At 31.2% G+C, this 23,388-nt stretch overlaps 2 protein-coding genes across 5 annotated transcripts in view; one reads left to right on the top strand and one right to left on the bottom strand.

Moving 5' to 3' along the window:
* Positions 1-390: 390 nt before the first annotated feature.
* RpS11 (ribosomal protein S11) lies at positions 391-10,557 on the top strand. Of its 2 annotated transcripts, XM_085819197.1 has the most exons (3): positions 481-539; positions 7,217-7,285; positions 9,972-10,557. In XM_085819197.1, exon 3 carries the CDS (start codon positions 9,993-9,995, stop codon positions 10,467-10,469), a length of 477 nt encoding a protein of 158 aa, XP_085675323.1. In that variant the 5' UTR covers positions 481-539; positions 7,217-7,285; positions 9,972-9,992; the 3' UTR covers positions 10,470-10,557. The 2 variants fall into 2 exon arrangements, with proteins under 2 accessions (XP_035218519.1, XP_085675323.1); XM_035362628.2 differs by lacking the exon at positions 7,217-7,285 and having other exon boundaries at positions 391-539.
* Positions 10,558-16,168: 5,611 nt separating this feature from the next.
* The window catches only part of LOC118191790 (scavenger receptor class B member 1-like), a 63,648-nt gene continuing 56,428 nt past the window's right edge, over positions 16,169-23,388 (bottom strand). For 2 of the 3 annotated variants that reach the window (XM_085819196.1, XM_035362633.2), the window contains exons 13-15: positions 20,786-20,837; positions 19,625-19,786; positions 16,169-16,369 (exon numbers count right to left, since the gene is read on the bottom strand). In XM_085819196.1, the coding sequence (XP_085675322.1) occupies positions 16,322-16,369; positions 19,625-19,786; positions 20,786-20,837 (262 nt within the window). In that variant the 3' untranslated portion in view covers positions 16,169-16,321. Of the gene's footprint in view, positions 16,370-19,374; positions 19,450-19,624; positions 19,787-20,785; positions 20,838-23,388 lie in introns of all 3 variants that reach the window. The other variant, XM_035362634.2, reaches the window with a different exon arrangement.

The following is a 23,388-nucleotide window of genomic DNA, read 5'->3' on the forward strand; positions in this document are numbered from 1 at the left end:
TTTATCATTCTTGGGGAGAATTATTGCTGAGTTTGACTTGACCTAATGTAATGTAAGATGGTTAATCAGGCGCATGATACTTTCCATCGATGTCCAAGGAAATTTGGTATACATGTCTTATCTACACAGAGCTCACTGGGTCACCCTAATACAGTTAACAGGTGACTATTATTTTAAAAAAGCTTATGAATCTGATTCTTTTCGATGACTTGGCTAGCAAGCTAAGTTTTTTTTTTTTTTTTTTTTTTTCAGAGCAGGGTTTCTTCGACAGATACAAATTGTCAATGTTCCTTATTTCTGTCATTTGTTGTGCAGGCGCATTTCAGTGAAAATGTTTTCCGTCTTACTTGAAGCCCATATTTTGTCTTGACATTGCAGTTCAAATTGTCTGTTAAGAGTTATGCACAGAAAAATTATTCGAGTTAAAAAAAAATACTTCAACTTTGCAGGTGAAAAACGTTCTTACAATCTGGCAACTGGATGTCTTGGAGTTGGAACACGTTGTAGTAGTCTTGGTTGTTAACCAAATAAATTAGAAAGTAAGTGAATAAATGTTCTTTAAAATAAATCTGTTTTTTATATGATATAAGTGTGTTTAAATATTTAGTTCTACAATTGAATAAAAGTATCGGTTGTTTGCAAAATAACTTTAATGAATTGATAGGTAGCCATTTTATTAGCTTCTGAAAATGAAGGGTTAGAAGTATTTTTGTAATACTTTAAAGTTCATTCTTAAGGATTTTTTAATGTTCTTAAGAATTTCTGATTAAGTGCAGATAGGTATAATTTTAGAGCTGTCTGTTACCTTAGTGTAGTTACGTGCGTGTGAAAGGAGTAGCAACCTATATTACAAGTTTCTATAAATTGTGTTTTGAATAAGTTTTTTTTATTTGTAATTAAATGTTTTTAACATTATGGAAATTTGTCATTCATATTAATTAATGTGAGACTTGTGCAATGTTATTAAATCAAGGAAAGAATGTATTGTTTTTATGATGCAAAAACCGATGTTGGTTTTAATTGAAGATTTTCTTTCTGCGTACTTTTGAATAGTGATATTTTTGTAAATATGGAAACAGCTACTTTTATCTGATCTTTTATTTGCATATTAATATGACAAGTAAAGCCTTTAAAGCTTGAATTTCGTTAATTAATTATTTGTTAATTATTTAGGGCCCACCAGCGGCCGAGCGGTAAAGTTGCTGAACACTGGTAGTTCGGTCCGAGGTTCGAATCCCGCGAACGGGCTGGCTGCGTGGGCGTTTTCGTGGTTTTCCCCATGTGTAACGTGTATACGAGCCAGTTTTTCTTAGAAAGTCCTCCGCGAAAGGCATCCCTCCTCTTAGGCAGATAGCCCTCGAGGCTTTGCCATACTCACACACACACTCACGTTAATTATTTAATTTCAAAGGTACTGTAATGGTAAGTGAACATATCTCTTGGAAGACTTCATAAAGGGATTTTAACATCCATATGCCTGGCTTTAAAAGTTATTTAAGTAAGCAGAAGTTTCAGAAACGCTTAACTTTTTATGCCATTGTGGAATTCAGTTTATTAATACCACATTTTTCAATAATAAAAAGGGATTGATATGAAATTGGGAGAGCAATGTAAAATTGGTATCAGGTGTTATATAAAATCTTCACAAAATGTCTTTCGCATTACACTTGTGTTAAAAAAATAAGTGCAAAATCACCCACTGCTTCATGCATTTCTCAAAACTGCCAATTTGAAAATAAGTAAAGAATTGCACAAACTCGGTATCCATGAACACATCATCGATCTATTTTCATTTAAAAAACAAAAAAAAAAAAAAAAAAAAATCAGAGAATTGCACAAACTTGGCATTGTACACTACCTTGACTTTGCCCATGTACACATCAAATTATTTTCACTGAAACAAAATCGGAGAATTGCACAAACTTGGCATTGTGCACTTCCTTGATTTTGTCCATGTACACATCCATATGTGAGGTATAAGTGGCCGATTCTGCACTGTAGCCAAATAAGCAACAAATGTCGAAAGATGGGTACAGATATATAAAGGGGAATTAAAAACATACAATTTACATATGAACAATTTACATATGAGGTAGAAGTTACATAGGAGAATTTGAATAGGTAACCAAAATTAGCATAAAGCACAATCTTAATCTCAACCATGCCTTAAAAAGGAGCATGCTGCACCTATACATCAGTTTATTAGCAGTGATAGTACCGTGTAGTCCAAGATAGCCAAAGTGGCATGAGCGGAAACGCCGCGGCGCGCAATGAATTCGTCAGCACTATCCTTATCTTCAGGGCAGATGTTTTTATTTTATTTGGCTTATAATTCCTTACTAAATGTAGTATTCCATCTCGATGTACTCCGTTTTTGATATGATTTAAATCAGATTCCTCGTCATTATACTAATTCGCTTCCGATAGTGAAGAAAGTGACACAGAGGTTATTGAAAACAAAAAAATTTCAATTGACAAATTAGTTGGTATTCTCGACACAGCAATTATAGGACTTCAAAAGCGGAACTTTGTAACTGAAGAAGAAATTATGTCTGTTTATAGAATTAAAGACAAAGTATTATCACATAAAACGAAGCAACTTAAACAACTTACATTGAAAGAAATGTTTAATAAAGTAAACAAATAAATAAAGCTTTTTTTTTGTAAATTTTGATACCCTTTAGATCATAATTGTTGTTTATTTCATAAACTACGGTTTCATATTTTTATTTGTAATTTCTGCATGCCATCTTACCAGATTTAAACTGATGATCTATAATCCCGAATCGCCGAAGTCCCGACGAGTCCGGATTAACAACTTTTGACTGTATTTAGCTTCCTATGAACTGGAATTTAGTTTTTTTTTTTTTTTTTTTTTTTTTTTAAATCCAAAATGATAAAAATTTTGCACACTGAGCAAAAGTGCAAAAATTACCATAAAATAAAGTTATTTTATTGGGAAGCAAAGTATTTGGAGATTTGGTTTGAAAAACTGCAGGGAGAAAATGGTCTTTTGGTTTTGGTTCCAGGATTCCATTTCTTTACCGCCTTTGCATTTCATATACTGTTGGACTGAAGAACTAACTTCCATCTGATGGAGCAATACAGTTAAATATAGGTGCACACACATTTACTGGAGCTACTATAGAAAAGGAGTGTATTCCTTATCATACCCTAAAAGGGTAAAACTGGTAAACCTAAAAATATCAAGATTGACATAAGTCTATTTGTCAAGAAGAATTGGTTGATCTTTACATTATGGTAACTTGGCGATTTTTTGGTGAAAATTTGGCAACCAACTCTCCTACAGCAACCCTCTATTTTTTTTCCCCCGCCACCATTTTGTCTTCACAAAGTAAAGACATGTTTCTTTTCTTTTTATCTACTAAACACTTCTTCCAACAATCTACTAGCCGAATTACACTTATGCTAGAAATTTTATCAAACAAAACTGCTTAATCATGACAAATATTCACTGCGAAATTGGGAAAAAGTGCACAATACCATACTCCTTACGTGTTTTTCAAAATAACACATACACATAAACCATGTACACGCCGACTTATTTTTACTTAAAAAAACATCCCAGAATTGCACAAAAATGGCATTGCGCACTCTCTTCACTATATCCATGTACACTGCTTTTTTCTCATAAATTAGAAAAATTTCACGAAAATACATGATAATTTTCTCAATCTTTAAACCCGGTAAAAAGAACATTTATGAAATTACCTGATCGCAAAAAAGTATTTACCCTTTCCAAATATGAACATTTCCACATATAAAATAAATAAAATATCCAAAAACTTTTACCTCTAAATCATCTATTATATTATAAACATCACCAACGAATTCATACCGCAACCATTACAAATACTTAGTGTCAGATATTTAAATTATTTCCATGCACGTTTACTTCAACTAAAACGTATACCAAATTCCTACAAACATAAAATTCACAAAATAACTATCATTTCATTAAAATATAATTAAATTCAAAAACACTACTTAAAATATAAATGAACACATACATTAAATTAATAAAAATTACCTTTCAATCCTAATTACTTTAAACTAAATCATTGCTAATAACAATTTTCCCAATAATATCAAATTCCTTTCCACCTTACATTTAGAACAATGCATAAAAATAATATCCTCAAATAATTAAAAATACTAACTTACCTAATCTTCTTCAGAATCTTGATTACGTGTCCGATAAACTTTTCTTCTTTCTGTTTCGGGATCTTTAAAATCATACTTATATTTCACAGCAAGGTACCAGGTAAAATAAATAACTTAATAAAACATTTTTATTTCTATCTCGCACAACCTTAACATTTATTACTACCCTTTTCAATACCACTAAATACCCATTTCGAATTCACTTTAGTTACGGCCATGGGATCCAAAAATTAACCAACACTGTTTCACACAACACAGAATAAAGCCAAATACAAAATTTCCAGATTTTTTCCCGATTTGCCCCCTTTTCCGATTAAAGAACCGTAATTCGTCCATTAATATCACATGACATATCCCATGATCTCTCATTTCCCTCACACAAAATAATGCGTAATCGGAACTGAGTACTGCTCTCATTATTATCAAAGTCCCAGGTAGTAACCTTTATCACCTCCAAAATGTCGCCAAACTACCAGTTACCATATTGTAAAGATCAACCGAAGAATTTTGCGAAAAAAGTGGATGGTAAAAATATATTTACAGGTGCCCATTGCGGTACATGGATACTGAGTTTGTGTAATTCTTTGACTTGTTACTTTGGGCTATGTCGCCGCTACACAAAGGTAAGACAAAGAATTGCACAACTCTGTATCTGTGTACGCATCGACCTATTTTCACTTTAAAAAAATCAGAGAATTGCACAAACTAGGCACTGCGCACTTTGTCCATGTACACATTTAACTATATTCAGTTACAAACAAAATTCCTTATCAGCATACAGAAACTTCCTAAAATTATCTGAACTAGAATCTGTATACTGGCATCACCACGTAAATTCACAAAAATGAGTTAAAAATAGCCTCCATAGCGCTGTTATTGTCTGACATTCGACCATACGCATTTCCTTTCTACAAACAGGACACTTAATAGTGGCTAATAAGTAAATCATTTTACACACCAGTCAATTAATGCTGTTTTCCTCTTTCTTTCCAAATTATACAGAAACTTCAAATTAATCTTACCACATTCGGCCATTTTACCGTCTAAACCAGTGGTGCGCAAACTTTTCCCAACTGCGACCCCTTTTGTAGAGAGAATTTTTGGCGACCCCTAGAGATAAATGTTCACAAATACGATGTATATTTCGCGCATTTCTTTCTTTTCATCGAATAAAAACATCATCATATCTGACTCATATTAATTTTATTTATAATTTTAAGAAAATATTTTTTGTATAACACAAAAATTGGTAAATTACCCTTTAATGAGATGTATGTGGCTATAAGTTTCTAATTATCTCATCGATGTTTGGATGTATGTTGCTAATTGCAATTCGCATATCATCTTCAGGGTTTAAACGCGAGCGGTATTTAATTTTTATTGAAACTAGTTTGCTAAATCCAGTTTCACATAAATACGTTGATGCAAATTGTATTAACACTCTGATGGCATTCTTGCATAAAACGGGATATTGTTTTTCCACGGATAGCCAAAATTTTTGGTAAGGCTGAGTCTTAAATTGATTTCGAAGAGCATAATCACTAATTAGATCTATCAATTGCTCTTTCTCACTAATTTGAAGAGTTGAACTGCATATGTCAAAGGAAAATGGATCACGAATCCAACCAAGATCGTTTTCAGGAAAATCCTCGAATCTTCTCAAAAATTTTTCCTTTAACTTTTCAATGGGATTGGAAATGATGTTTTTAAATGTAAATATATCTATATTATTTTCCTTGATAAAATCGTTAAAGCAAGAGAACATGTCGGTGTTGTTTTTATTCAGTTCAGTTTGCCAGACTAAGCTTATTCTTAAAAGCTTGAATTTTACTGGCTGAAGTTATGATAGTTGAATTCTCACCCTGCAAGCTCAAATTTAAGTCGTTAACTTTTTCAAAAATATCAACTAAATAGCTCAGCTTCTTTAGCCAAACTTCATTCATATAATTACTTGCCAATCTATGTTTCTTTTCAATTAAAAACATGTACACTTCATTTCTCAAATCGAATATCCGTTGTAGTAATTTCCCGCGTGAAAGCCATCTGACTTCGGCCACGTGAAAGACATCTGTAACAGTAATCTCTCATACGTTGAGCCCATCTCATTGCAAAATATTGAAAAGAAACGGTTGTTGCGTTTAATGTAGTTAATTAAACTAACAGTGTCTTGTAATATGTTGTGCAACTCTTCATCCATATCTTTTGCAACAAGAGCTTGCCAATGAATCATACAGTGATTAAATACCATATGAGGTGCCACCTTCTGAATTAAGTTTCTGAGCCCTTTATTCGAACCTGTTAATGCTGCAGCACCATCAGCACAAACCGCAACACAGTTTGCCCAGGTAAGGGACTTTGTTTCAAAATATTCATTTATTACTTCAAATATTTTTCCTCCAGTTGTTTTTCCTTCCAAACTTTAGCAACATAAAAACGTTTCTGTTATATTTTCATTAAAAATAAACCTAACGTAAATAATTAGTTGTGACATTTTAGTAACATTGGTAGTCTCGTCCAGTTGTAAAGCAAATACAGATGAATTATTTTGTATGCGTTTTACGACTTCTGACTCGTTATTTCGTGACATTTCGGAAATCTGCCGAGACACGGTATCTCTTGATAATGGTATTGTTTTTAGTTCATTTCCATATTTATCACCATGCATAATTGATGTCATCTTAGTTGCAGCAGGAAGGATAAGGGATTCTCCAATTGTATGAGGTTTCATTGTTTTTCCTATTAGATAAGAAACTTCTAAAGAAGCTCGTAATGCTTTCTGAGGTATTGTTGTAAATTTCTTTAAATGTGCACTTTGAATTTTCAGATTTTCAGCTCGTCTTTGAAAAAAATCGGCATGTTTAAAGTTCTTTATGTTCAGTTTCTAGGTGCCTTTTTAATTTAGCTGGTTTCATGCTCTCATTTGCTAATTTTTCGTTGCAAATGACACATATCGGGCGTTCTTCATCATCAACAACACAAAATGTAAAACCGTACTTAATAAATTCCTCATTGTATTTTCTTATTTTTTTAGATTGGGCATTTAGTGCAGCATTTTGTGACTCCTCATCAGTTTCGTTTGTTAGCTGAAGATGTACCTGGTGTACGTATTACCCATTTATCCATTATGAAGATAGAGGTTAAATTATTTAAACTAAAACAAATAATATATAAAATTTTATCATTTTTTTTTCGAGAAATTCAATAAAATTAACAGAGATCTTTTTCTAATGATAGTATACATACCTGATAACAAAGAGTATCAAAGCCCGATAAAAATATAAAAAATCATAATTACACAACATCACATGATAAAACTCGAGGATAAACTAAAACAATTGCAGGCCAACTGCTACATGCTTTAACTTAATGCGAACACTTCACGTCTTCACTCTATCAGATACACCGCGTACCTCACCATTTGATTGTCTGATCACGGGAGCAAATTTTTCCCCTTTCCCTGCGGTTAACATCTAGTCAAATAGGCGCTTTTCAGTAAAACTGGCGAATTACCATTACCGCGAGGAGGGTGCTATCTACCGGAGTGAAAAACTTGCGTCTTCACACTTTACATACATTACAGTCAAAGAAAGAGCAAACAGCATAAAATTGAAATTAAACAGTGAGTGACGGCGCTTCACTCTTTATATGTACACTGTATAGTATGCAGCATGCAGGCATAATGCATTTCATAAAAATTTGGCGACCCAAAAAAAAACTTCTGGCAACCCCTAGTTTGCGCATCACTGGTCTAAACCACTAAACAAGCAATGTACTTTCTAACCAACACACATCACAAGCTCTTACAAATCTTTTCCCATAATTCAAAATTTACCGCAATCATGAAACAGATTATATAATAATAGGGTTTCCATAACATTCAACTACTCAGGTTACCATAAATGAAACAACAACTTCACGATAATATAAGGGGCACCCTTCAATCTATGCTAACCCAGTGATTTTGGAGAGCAGTCTGTAGGGAAGTGGATGAATATTTCTTTGTGCAGGTATCAGAAAGAGGCATCAAAACTAATAAAGGTTATTAAAGAACATGCACATGAAGGTAATGGAATATATTTGGATTGCCGGCATGATTTTTGGAGTGAGAAAAAATGCATTTTATAGTAAATCATAAATAACTTTGTAGATCTAACATATAGCATGAATGCACAGAAAACAATGATTCTGGGATGTGGCCAGGCTCACCAGCACTGGATTCCTATTTAGAAGAATAAATGGTGGCAATATGTAGGATGAGAGAAAATATTTTATTCTAAATTAATTGCTGAATTAAGGCCTCCAATGATAAATGTTATCCCCTGATTTTTTTAAGATTGCGATAATGTTTTCTAATTTTTGCTAATTTTTTTTTTTTTAATTTCGCGAAATTTAAATTTCAGTGACCATTTTAATAAGAATAATATTTATAGTTTATTTGAGATTATATACCAGTCAGTATGTAATATGAATGCCGAGTATAGTTTATAGTCATTTGCAGGTCAGTGTAAATGGTTAAAAACCAGCTGAGTTAAAAGGAGGTGCAGCATAATGAATTTATAATGGCATTGTAAAAAAATATGAATTAACAGTCTGGAATTAAATTTGCATTATCTTGATAATATAACAGTTTTTGAACTTGTTTTTACTATGTTTGATATTTTAGGAGCCTAAAACTATAATTCACCTAAAATTTTAAGTGATTCATATAGGGTATTCAAAACTGCTATTTAATTTCATTATTTTAGAAATGTCATGACCGTGATGTGATCTTGTTATGCTAAGCAGGAAAGTTATTTTATGGAGTTAAATAACTGTTTTATGTGTGTTTATTCCTCAGGCTTTCTAAAAGATTTTTTGGTTAAATATTTTCTCTGAATTAAGATAGGGGCTAGTTGAATGTTTGAAAAAGCAGGTTTTATTTTAACAAGGAATTGGTTATCTTAAATGATGTATAAGACAGACAATTAGGTCATCAGATTATGTTACATTGTCATTGCAGTTGTGTTGATGTGGATAGTGTGGGGAAATGATTGAAACCCTTGATTAAAATATGGAAATTTTCTTGCTTGTATAAAGATTTATTGGTATTATTCTGTTTTGACGACCGTAAAAAATCGCCAAACTATTGTTGATGCCATTGCTGCCAAAAATAATTGTGGCAACCCTTTAAAGCAAGAAAGGAAGTATAATAGGAAATTAACTAAGATTAATTTTGTTTTAATTCAGATAAAAGGTTAATTTCATATAATACTTTTTTATTATAATTTATATAAAAAAGGATAAACATAACTAAATGAAGCATACGAGTAAATAACTATTTCAGATCATTATTATAATTTATATAAAAAAAGCTAAACATAACTGAGTGGATTCCTGCTTCGCTACTGAGTTATCTCTACAGCATTATTTCATCTCGTTGGTTGTTCAAACATAATTTTCTATAATGAATGATGCTTTTCTTTGAAAAAAATTCTATTGCAAACTTTTCATCACTGGGCAATTCAGAAATTGTTAAATCGACAGCGTTATCAAAAAAGGATTTAAAAATTAAACTAGTATTTCGATGGCGTCTTAAAAAATATAGAACTATCTAAACTTACGCAATTTGAAATCGGCGTGTACGCTAGTTTTCGCGTGCTATTAAATGGTCGCGTTTGCTAGGTTTGGTGCTTTTGCGCTGCAATTTTTTTATGATCCTCAAAACAGAATAGTGCCGATTTATCTATGCTATTTTGAATTATATTAGTAAAATTTGATGTAAAAAGTTACTTTTTGTATTTTTTTAGGGTTGAAAAACCTACATCGGTATGGAAAAGTCAGCTGAGCAAAATGAAAGAGCTTTCCAGAAGCAACCAACTGTGTTTCTGAACAGAAAACCTGGCATTGGAAAACAAAAAGTAAAGAAAGGTCGTTACACAAAAAATATTGGGTTAGGCTTCAAGACACCCAGAGAAGCAATAGAAGGTAATTACATTGATAAGAAATGCCCTTTCACTGGAAATGTCAGCATTCGTGGTCGTATTTTGAGAGGAGTTGTTATCAAGATGAAGATGAACAGAACCATCGTCATCAGAAGAGATTATTTACATTATATCAAGAAATATAATCGTTTTGAAAAGCGACACAAGAATATGTCCGTTCATCTATCGCCATGTTTCAGAGATGTAGCCATAGGAGATATTGTTACTGTTGGAGAGAACAGACCTTTGAGTAAAACTGTTCGGTTTAATGTTCTGAAAGTAACTAAGGCTGCAGGTTCAAAAAAGCAGTTTACAAAATTTTAATGTTTTCATTACTTGTGCAAAAGTAATGAAAATGTATAAAATATCATTGGCACATGTAATGTAAAAGAATTAAAAAAAAGTAAAAGACTTTTGTGTTGTTTGTTTTTAAAATATTCACATAAGGTTCTGTTACCGTATTTGACGGCATATAAGACGCACTTTTTTTTCCTATATTTGATCTCAAAAAAGTTACCTGCATCTTGTACGTGAAGGTAATTGCATTCAATAATTGTTTATTTGGCTTTTACGAAATGTGAGAACTAAAAGAAACCATGCTATTGAAACTTTTTCCTTGTGTGTGGCCATCTAAATAAGGGTGCGTCTTATATGCCGTCAAATACGGTAATTAGAATTTCCCGTGAAAGAAAAATATTCAAAGATGAAATGGCTAACAGAATGAAAGTTTTATTTCAGATTGAATCTACTTCATATCATTGGTAAATATAGGAATAATAAAACTGAAAAATTAACTTGATGGGATTGTTAAAGCAAACCTTAACATATTTTCGTAGCATATTTTTAGCTTAATCTTAAGAACTATGAAACTGATTCTGACATTTTTGTTTATTGCAATTTCTCTACATTGAGTTACAGTTGGAAAGTATGAAAACTTAAAAATTTCCTTTAAAAATATGTTTAAATTTGCAATCAGTGTTACTTAATTACAAGTAAAATTGATAATTTACATCTTAAATTTGTAAGGTATTCATTTTTATACCTTGCTATTTTGAAAAATTTAATTGTGATGACCACTCTTAAGAAAATTCTTGATGTTGAACTAGTTCATGTGATAAATAATATGCAGCTTCAAATTGTCATTCATTGCAACATTGTCTAAACACAAATTCTAACCTGCAATAGAATATCTGTTTTCGGTTGAACATGTTTATTAACCAAATGATGAAAAATGGTATGGATACTGTGTTGAAAATTTATAGGATTCTTTTTTACATGAATTTTGTAAATTTTCTAAGCTTCAAATTACCCTTGTAATTCAATTGTATTTGAGAATTGTAATAATTCTGATAATGCATTAATTATTATACGCTTTACCTTTCGGCACAACTCAGAAAAGGAGGGATGCTCAGTGGAGGACTTTTTAAGGGAAACTGGCTCGTATTCATGTTACACATCGGGCAAAACACCCATGCAGCCAGCCTGTTCACTAGAACTTAAAACAACCAGTGTTCCACAGCATTTACCGTTTTGCTGCTGGTGGGCATTCTGGTAGTCTGCAGTATATTTGATGTGCACTTGAAGTGTTTCATCCATATAACATGTAAATTGCATTTTGAAGCAGCAAGTCAAATTAAACTGTTCACACAAAAATTGTTTCAATATGAAATATGTAGTTTGGGGCTTACATTTAAAAAGATACATTTGGAAGAACTTCAAGTTATTCAAAACTTTCAACTTGCATTTTTCAAATAAGAAAATCTGACGGATATTTATTTTTTAGGTACATTTAGAGTAAAAGTAATGGTTCACACAATCTACATTATTTTTGATAGATTATGTTAACTAAAATTTGTGCTCCAATTAACTAAGTAAATTCATAAATGAAGGCATTTTTGAGCAATATTTTGGAAAGAAAATCCGCCGGCCTTAAATTCGCAATGCCTCTCAGAATACAAACATTCAGTTTATAGATTCCGGAAACCGCAATATCAAAGAAAAAATACTTACCAAATAATGAGTCAAAGGAAATACCAAATTATTGACATCATGATAAAAGTTTTTTTTCCTCTAATCTGCATCAAGGTAAGAAAGCAGATGATTCACTCAACTCTTCTTTCAAGTTCACTATTCATGTTGTATTTTCGAAGCTTTGTTATTTCACAAGATTTAGTGCTGCCTTTTTTTTAATCCGGATATTTTGTGGATAAATTGAAGAATATTTTAAATTTCAGCCCTTTTTAATACAATTACAGATAGAAATGCACTCATGATTTTACTGCTTGCAATGTTGAAAAAGTAGACATGTTGCATTGACGGTAATGCAAAAATTGCACATTCTGCAAAAGATGGAGATGGTGCATTTTATAGCAGAATTGTATGGAATAGCGAAACGATTGTGTATGATATACGGAAAAATAAAGAAAAGCTGTTGAAATTTTACAGCAAGTGATTTTAACACCGGAAATATTTGCATGAGGCGAAATCGGCAAACCTTGTTGCTGTGTATATATAATACAATGAATAATGTAATCAATTTATATATGTAGTAATAATTTAACGTATATAATAAGTTATTGCAATAATGTAACTAATATGCCTTATTTATTTTTCACTTTTAGTCTGAATACTATGATTTTTCTTTTCTGTCCTGAAATCCACACAACCTCTGGTCCCAAGCTTTGCAGATTTCTGGAATTCAGAAGAACACGAAGAATTAATATCATGCTTTGATATTAAAAAATAATTTATACAAATAGAAATTACGAGAAAAGCACCTAAAACTCTTGCTAGTCTATCATATTTTGGTGCTCCATCAGCTCTTTTTATTCTTTTTAAGGTACCAACTAGGACATCAAATCCATCTTCTCCAGAACTGGCAAAGTCTTCAAACTGTGCAGCAGAAAATTGGTTCTGTAGTTCATCTAAAGCATCATTATGGCATTCATTTTCTTTAATTGTTAACAAAAATGGAAATTTATCAATAAAAAAACGAATCTTTTCATGATGAATTTTCAATATGTTTCAAATTTGCCACTTCAGCATTTAAAAGAACTTCATTTTGCAAAGGAAACTTCCTTACAATGTAATCACAGGCTGAGGAAAAGTACTTTCTAACACATTGAAAAAATTCTTTTTTCTCATGATCTTTCAAAGAATTTACAAGTTCCCTGGTTTGATTTCCAATTATAAGATCATTGTCATCCTTTTGATTTGCCAAACTATTATAGGCAACACGAATCAACACACTGTTTTTTACAACGAATGGTTTTACAAACTTAGTATAAAGTTCTTTCAAAAGATCATTAAGAATTTGGATAAGCAGGGGAGATTTTGGCAAAGCTGATTGTAGAAGGGTATTTACACTTTCAAAAATCTTAATGGTACTTAACACAAAATATGCTTTGTTCAAATCCGAACAAAGAAGATAGAAAATCCTTTCCTCCCGGCTAATAGAAGGTTGTTTCTTCTTCCCTTCAACTTCTTTAACAAAGTTGACCTTTGAGGAGTCTTCTAAGCATTTTCTTTTTAAAGGGTTTGATTCTGTGTGTTGGCTTTTCCCTTTTACAGCATTTTGATTTGAAGCAAAGTTGGTTTTCGGAAACTTATGTGCCGACAAATTTGATGGGATCTGTGGTTTCGTTTTGGTCTCTTCGTGGAAATATTTTAGCAATGCATCCCACTGTTCAATAAACCTTCCTAGCGCTCTGCCTAAGGATAACCATCTTGTGCATACGTGTTTCAGAATTTTTCTTGTTTCACCAGAGCACAGTTCTTGGAGGAAATTCTTGTTTTCTTTCCTTTTTACACTTTTTTCCAGATAGAAAAACACATCAATCAGAAGCTGGTCAATATTTAATGGTAAAGCAGCTGCAGCTTTTTCTGCTGCCAAATTAAGTGGCATGGGCATCCAATAACAATTAATTCATTTTGTTCTCTTTTGAGGAAAGAGGCTACACCCTTTTTGTCACCCACCATGACATGAGCATTATCTGCACCAAATGAAATGCAGTTTGATATTGGGATGTTAAGTTGTTTCAACTCATTAATTACCAAGGAGGCAATATTTTTCCCCGTAGCGTCTCCATTTAACAATGGAAGACGCAAAAGATGAGTTTTCATTTCATTAGAAACATCACAGAAATATGTGACAACGATAGGGTAAAGCTTCCAATCGCTGTCGCTGCTGCCATCGATTGACACTGAAAATGCTGAATTCCGGAGTGCAGCTATCGTTTTACTTTGTGCATCGCAAGCAGTCTCGTTCACAAAAGAATATGTTTTCGTGTGAGCACAAGCATATTTCTGAGCAATCTTGCAGTCGGGAAACATCCGTCTGAAAAGTTGACCGGCGTGATCGGCACGTTGTGTTCGATGAGGAATGCAGTAAACAAACACTCTGCCAAAATGACATCGGCATTCGAATTCATAGCCGAATTTGAAAAAAAATCATCGACTTTCTTTGACGTTGTCGAAGCCGAAGCATTAACTTCATGCTTTTTAGACACACTTCACAATATCGCTTCTTCCACCGTGACTTATTATGAAGTCACATACGCACACATTGCAAAATGCATAGTTATTTCCTTTGAAGGATTCTTTAATTGTTGAAATTCGGCTTTGTAGGCAGGCCGAAAATATTGAGAATACGGTTATTTTGAACTCATTTCATAACAACGGCGTACTAAGAAAATTCGTAGCACACGGAAAAAAAAAAAAAAAAAAAAAAAAAAAAACAGAATGCGAGAATCTACGCTCGCTGAGTAATTCCCTTGCTGCTGAAGCGAACGCGAAAAAAATAATCTGGCGCCCACAAAGAAAAGAGTGGGAGGAACAAGTTCAGTGCATTGGATTGGCTGGTTAAGCGGCGAGTTGGGAGAAACCGCAGATTACCGGATTCGAAGTAGTCGGTAAAACACGATGCAATTGGTGAAAAATTCTAAAATTTCGACAAAAATCACTAAAAAGGAAAAAAATCGTAAAAAATGGATTACGATCTTAAAATCTTAAAGACAAATGCATTTTCGTAAAAATTACGAAAAATTCGTAAAAGTTGGCAGGTATGTGCTATGAACAAATGTAATAATGTACTCCATATTGATGTAAAGCAAAATTAAACATAGATATTAACTCATTAAGCATTTGAATCTTTATATGAAGTTCTACGAAAGAGTAATTTAGAAACTTCACATCAAATAAAGATTATGCTGAAAATCTGTGAGAGTAAATGAAATTTGAGCAATTTAATAATCATTTTTGCTGAAAAACACTTTTCTTATTAAAAGCTAAAAATTAAAAACTGGTAGATTTGACAGAACCAGCAGAGTTAGTTACCTATCTTAAACTCATCAGTGGATGAATTATATTTATTCTTGTTAGTTTCTTCCACTAGCTTCCAAATACTACCAAGTTTAATTCATAATTCAGTTTATCTTTCGGCTCAGAGGTATTTCTGGATATTCTATACTTACAATTGAATAATAATTTGATGATATGAAAATGTCAGAATAGCCAAATGAGTAATTTTATCTTAAAATCTTTTTGTTTAAAAGTTGACTTTACAAACTGAAATTTAGATCTTTCAGTTATTTAAAGGAATAAAAGAGGATCTTTTGATAAAATCAGGCTGCTGCATTATATTATATTCAGAATCTTAGTATGAATATCCAATCTGGATCTCCTTCATTCTGTTATGACAGGTTCTTAGAAATATATATTACATGTGCATTTAAGAATTGATAATATAGATTTGACTCAAAGATACAAAGGTACCTTTATTAGCAAGTTATTATCAATGAAAAACCTAAATATCAGTTAATATGTCGAGTGCTATCCTAGATACTGTCGACGTAACCTTTTGATGGCCATCAGCGAGCTCAGCTTACGTTCCAGTTATGCACCTCAGTGGGCACAAATGACTCGGCTTGCATTACAAATTTATGAATTATGGGCATTGTGTGTATTTTGGAAGAAAGAATTGAAGAAATGTTAAATATACATTAAATTAAGAGAAAGGAAAAAAGAACATCTCAACATACTTTATTAAAAACTGATTGAACATGTTTGTATAAAATTAAAAAGTTATGATTTTTACAAATGATTAACAAACAATGAACAATTGTGGAAGAGCAAGGCATCATTAACAAACAATTTGATGTCACAAATAATATTTGAAATTAACGGTGTTGCAGCAAAGGTGTTCTTTCTGTGGGTCCTGAGGTAATCTAAAAATTATACACAGAGTTATTGAATAGCATAAGATTTAAATTCTTCATAAATATAAAATACTGCAGTGCATATAAAAACCTAAGTATTAATAAAAGCATTAATTAATAAGACATTGTATAGCACTAGATACAGTAGCATTTTCATCTGTACATCTGTTTTGCATCATCATACAGCATCAAATACTATTATTCCTTTCTCTAAAATTCACCCTCTCTGTGTCCAGTTTTTGTGTTATAACTAGAGCATTAAGCTGTACGATTTGCTTTAATTAAATAATGTACAGTATGATTAACATATATATGGCATTTAGGATGTAAATCAATCCAAAGAAATACAAGCAAAATAGAAAACTTCTATAAAGATAAAATCTTAAGACATATCTGAACAGGTACATCTCGATGCCAACATTCACATTCTACTATAAACATGTACATAGGTATGTTAGAAATAGTTTCACAGTGCTGAGTATGTAGTTGCAGCTTGATAACAAAATTTACACTATCCTGTGAATATGCACTCAGAATAAATTTCAGAAGATTATAGTATTCAATTGCAGCAGATTCATTACAAAATTTTATGATGAAATTCAAACAGTCCCTGGAACTGTTTTGTTTTGAAATTTTGAAATAGATGATAGTCTCTGAACTCTTGGCCATTAAGGTTGGGTTTCAGAAATGGAAATAAAAAGTGGCTATATATATATAAGAAAAAAAAAATATGCATGGTTGTAGCATATTTATGATTTATTTATTTATTTATTTATTTATTTTTTTACTGTTTCTGTAAGTTAAAATATGTTCCAGTTTTATGAATTAAAATTTTCAGAATTTGTAATTTGCATTTTTGATATTCATTTATTTTTGATAATTAATTATTTCATTTTGGAATTGTGTAATTATTATCTTTCTATATCCTACAATTAAATATGTTGTTTAAGAATATTACATATGCTTATAAGGGAGTCCACAAGCGAAAAAAGGTTGGGACTCTTGCTTCAGTACTTTCTTAATACTGGAGTCAAAACATCTCTGATTTGACCAGATACTTACCATTATATTCTCAAGCATTGAAAGAAGGCTTAAAGGATAATTCAAAATGCAAAAATAGATACAAAAGTTATCCTTGGCAATTTTATACACATTGTGAATTTTCAATCTTAACACATAGTACTAATACTGATGAACATCTAATTAAAAGTGACCTCGAAATGACAATGGTATAATTGCTGGGTTTTCGATGAAAAGTGTAAAAGCATTAAACTAAAATACCAAAGGAATTTCACTGCTTAATCTAATGCATATATTGCATAACATCAAACAGAGGACTTAAAAGAATTAAACTGAAGACAAAATTAAAAAATGCATCAGAATACATCCATAAGATAGTTCTGAATTGAAAGTACAAGAAGTCCGAGTCATATAATTTTAATTTAAAATGTTAGCGGAATTTTTAGTAAAACAGTTATTTATATTAATTTTTTCTATATAACAAAGGAAAGCCATTCTGATTATTATATTTAATTGCTGGCCTGAATATTAGATCTTATTAGCCCTCAAACAGAGGCAGTTACAGCATCCATAAACATACTGTGGATCTTAGGAGGTTCCCCCCCAAAAAACAGCTGATGCAGCCTCCTCCCACTTCATAAATCTGCAATTTCCCTTCAAATGTTCTGAAAACCATTCTTACTTACATAGCTGCCAATCTTGAAGTCTTAAAAAGCAGGAGAAAATCGGAAGATTTTTCACCCTAGGTGACACCATTTCAAGGGAAATCCAAACTGACTTAGATTCACTATATAATGAATGGTTTTGGTTATTGGATTATTTGTAATTTAATTCTCATGTAAATTATATTAGCATTTAATTGGACATTCTACATTTTATGTTATTCGGTTAATTTTATACATTTCTTGCACTTTTTTACTGAGAAAATCCCAAGTAGTGAAGGTTTGCCTTTATTTATCAAAGTACTATTTAAATATGACAAAAATAAAATTAATAATTAATGTATATAGTATTATAATGTACAGTGTAGATAAACTTAGCAATGTACCATATATTGATGTAAAATTAAATTAAATACAACTATTAACTGATAAGACATTGCTTTAATTTTCATATAAAAATCTACAAATATACATAGTAGATTAAAATAAGTCAGATCAAATTAAATTTAATAAGACAAAGATCAATAAAATAGGTGGGCGATGGAATTCTAATTTCATTAATTCTAATTTCATTAATTCAATAACTTTCGTTTATGCTTAAAAGCACTTTCCACATTAAAAACTAAAGATTCAGAAGAGTTGGCAGCTATGTCTTACATGCATAATTTAATCTTGAAAAAGCTATAACTTACTTCTTTATTTTAAAAGAAAAAGTTTTATCTAGTTATTTATTTAGACCACTTTATTACATTTTTATGCAATTTCCAACATATCAGTCATATATTTAAAGCTATCATACATATGCAACCTCTGTTACAGAATGCTTTTGAAAATGTAAATTACTCTATAAACAATGGCAGTTTTATTTTGTAAAAAATAAAACGGACAAGTGGAAATGATATTTGTTAAATAGAAACATTACCTAAGAGTAATGTTTCTATTTAACAAACAGTTTAGAGTAAAGACTTTATGCAATTAATAAATAAGTATCGTTTTATAAGCGATTCCATTTATGTATATATTAAAGAGTAAAAATACAAAATAATTAATACAAATTAACACAAATTTCAAAATACTGGTCAAATATTTCCTGATTAACAACCTGATACCAATTCAAAGAGTGTACAATCTAAATATAAGGAAAGATAACAGGAAATAAAGCAGCAAGCTTATAGAGTGTTCAGCCAAAATTTACAATGCATGACAAGCTTCATTATATTAATATGTGCAAGTTATGAAAAAGATCAAGTTGGTGCCCAGTGAACAAAAACCAGGAAATACCAGTAAGTTCATCTTTTGAGTTGATTCAATTTATCCATTCTAATAACATACCATATCAGTCCATTCCTCCCACAGTCCATTTCCGATCACAAACTACCTTGCTACCCTGACAGGAACAGTAGATATCTGAAGAAAATGACAATATTTGTTCTAGATACTAAATTAAGAATATATTAAAGTCCCCTTACTTTAGCACCTATTAAACTAATTAAAAAAAGCCATACAATGCCAAAATTATACATAGCATAAAATGCACAAGCATTACCCTTTCTCACACTTGAAACATCATGATTAAACTTACTTTTTTCCCCTGTCTTTTCATGCAGCAAATAAATAGCATGGCACAAATCCATATGAAGGACCCCAAAGCTATCAATCCAAAAATAAACGAGAAGGCAATAACTTTTGGTTGATTCACTTTGGATTTAAATACATGGGCTAAATCATCAGTCAAAGTAAATGCCTGTGGAAAAAATAATGATATGTGAAAATAGTGCCTGCTGAGACATTTAAACAAATTCATTTATTTATCCCCTATCATATTATTCCTTTGAAATTAAAACTTCCAATTTTCATATAATTAATGATAATTATAAAAAAAATCAAAAGTTCATAATGTTTGTACTTTCATTACTCACAGTGAAATCTCCCTATGTAAATTTGGGTTTTTACTTTAAATAAAGAAAGAAAAATTTTGGGATTAAAAAAGAAATTATACTGGATCATTATTCTATCTGGGCACTCTGTTCTGTGCTTCTCAAGTGAATATGCTACTACTCTTCATTTCGATCTTTTGTACAGTCCGAAATGCTTAAAATACTGTCTCTCATGTAATTAATTCCACATATTCAAAGATGTGGTAATTAAAGAATTGATTCATTTTATAAAATCTTTATTTCTGGTATCAAATGTGAAAAATCTTTAAATAGCCATTGGCTTAATAGTCAACAAGTAACAATTAAAACACAGCAATTCCATTTTTTTTCCAATCTGCCATTTTTAACAGTAAAGCAGCCTTTCCTCCTTTACTTGAAATATCACTACCAGTGCCATTTTGACACCAGCGAATAAAGCCATTGAAATAAACATCCAAATTTCATACTCATATTTAAACAAAACAAGAAATTTGTTGAGGAAACAGATTTCCTCAACAATAGTTAGATCAAAATTAATCAAATCTCTAGCTATGTATATAAAGGTCCCCAAACCTGAACATAAATATGCAATATTTTCTGCAGTCAGAAAATAATCACTTTGATGTAGACTACTAAATACATGAGGATTTTTGTACATAAGCATAATGACTATAATTACACTGAAACAAAATACAGCTATATATTTTTAAAATACAACCTTTTACTTAAATTCCAACACAAAAATTTAAACCTTCTCACAAAGAAAACATGCATGTATAAAAAAAACTAAGAATAGCTAAAAATATTAGTAAAATGTTAGCACTTACAATTTCAGCCCAAAATACAGGAAACATAACTTGTCGAACATTTGAGAGTTGACTGCAAAATAAAAATATACACTGAAGATGCATAATTAGAAATTTAATCATAAGCACTCAATTAAATTGTAATTGCAGAAACATTGAAATAATGTAATGCATAGCTCACTGCTTTAAAAAAATTACCTATACAAAAGCAAAGTTTAAAATTTTAAATAATATGCATGTTCTAAAATATAAGATTGATTCAAAACAGGAATTGGACTGAAGCAAAAATGCCATCATTTATTTCTAACCTTTAGTTTTACATATCAATAACTTAATTTCAAAGAAAATTAATACTAAAGAACCTAGGCCTTTGAAGCTTTAGAACAATTACAGTGGAAGCTTGGATCACAAACAAATTATCTGAACAAAAAACAGTTTGGATGACAAATGGTGTTTTGAGTCGTAAACACACAAATTGGCAACATATGATTTTCAAAGGCGATTTGAGAGAACCTATGCCACATATTTAATAATCAGAGCCTTTTGGAAACAACATTTTAATATTTTCAACTGCTTAACTCTCATTAAGGAAGCAAGTGACTCAAACTACTTGTGAGACAAATGCACAAGCTAAAAGCTTGTGTGCTAAAATATTTTTTAACCAAAATTCAAAAACAATTTAAAAAAAAAAAAAAAAAAAAAAAAAAAAAAAATGCACACTAAACCCTAAACTTCACTTCCTAAGTATTTATCAAAACATGCATAAACTACAATAACAACAACACAAAAGGAAAAATCCACATTTATATTTATTTTTTATCTGAAAGTCTAAAGGCAAGAAATTTCTACACATGTGCTAATTACATACTAAGAGCTAAATATTAAATTTTAGACTCAGGTTCCAATTTATTGAATTAACCACTAAATAACTTAAACCTTAAATACAATTAATTGGAAAACCAGAACTTTCTGAATATTGAAGCACTACCAGCTGTTGGCTAGCAACTAAATTTATTCACTGTACCAACATGAAAAATTCTTTCACTGTACCTTAGTCACGTGGCCTAGCACACAAGTAATCAGTGAAGTTTCCAAGCCATTCATTCAACCTTATTTCTTTCAATAGCAGTAGCACATATAAGCTCAGTCCAATCTTTATGTCTCTAAAACTTTAAACACTGTATCTGCCATAAATTCATAATTGCATAAAACTGCTTCAAGGGCCGCATGTGGTCTACGAGTTTGAGACCAACTTACAAGACCAGGACTTCATCTTGAAGGAAATTTTATTTGGACTGAGTTGCAGGCACTATCTGAAGATTTTGACATGTAGAACAGTTTTGCTATCTAGGATACTGAGTCTGTAGGCAAAACCATGGGCTAAGAGGTTAATAATGAAGACACGGTAAAGTTACTAGAGAACCATAAAACAACAGCAACTTTAGAAGCAGCAATGGAAGGCGATTTTGGAAGAAATGCCTTCAGAAAAAGAAAAAGGAAGAAAAATAATCCTTTTTCTCTAATCCACAAAATTTGTGCAAAATGGTGTAAGATGCAAAGTCTTCACATAAAGATAGCATCCTGAATAAAAGAGTAGTAAACTACAGCATAAGCTTTTTATATAACAATGTCACATCTACTTTAAAAACTTTTTAAAATGTAGGCAGCAAGAAATCACATCAGACAAATTTTGAGTATAACCAAGGCCCAGTGAGTCTCATACAGAGTTGAATAACACTTCTAGAAAAGACAAAAGATGCGCATTAAAACACAGTTACTTGATATTTTATGGAATGAAATTTTCACATCCAAACGCAATCTTTCTCATCATATGCTATGTACGCTGTCTTTTTTGTACAAGTACAACAAAATTAAATTTTCATCTATTGTAGCTGTTAGCTGTTTAATATTATGTTTTACCTTGTATTAAAACAAAATATTTGATAATTTCTGTCAGTATTGGGTTATTAATTTATGCACATAGTACTGTTGTAAAATTTAAGGAAGAAATCATCTGTGGTCCAGGAACAAATTACTCCATTTTACATTAATTTCTAGAGGGCAATTGTTTTGGTTTATGAACATCTCGATCGGTTAGCAGCCTGTCCATGAACTGAGGATGCACTGTATTCAAAGTTTACAGTGAATAATCAGTTTTTGTCAGTTCCATGTTATTTGGCTTTGTAATTACTTTTTAATGCTTGTAAATTAAATGAAAAAGCTAAAAATACAAATTTTTTGCTAGATTATTTCTGTTTCAATGTTTTACCTTAACTCTTAAATTCATTTATCATCTTATATATAAAATTTCTTAATAACTGAAATACTTCAGAGTCCATGAAATAATTTTTGAAAAACTGTAACAAATTTATTGTTAGAAGTACATGCATTTCAACAGCAATAACCGCATTAATTTTCTTATATTAGCAACAGACTGCTATTTATTACCCATGTACCAATACTAGAGCAAATAACTAACACTAATATTGCAAGCAAATTTTTTTCTTCTTTAAAAGCAAAATTTATACAAAATAGGGAGATGCTATTTATCAAAGTTTAAAAACAGTGCAAAATTCTAACTCCTCGATATAATGCATTACTTTTACATTCATATTTAAGCTCTG

The sequence above is a fragment of the Stegodyphus dumicola genome, chromosome 6, assembly GCF_044657685.1.
Source record: "Stegodyphus dumicola isolate Sdum_Otavi_A_Nest chromosome 6, ASM4465768v1".
NCBI lineage: Eukaryota > Metazoa > Arthropoda > Arachnida > Araneae > Eresidae > Stegodyphus > Stegodyphus dumicola.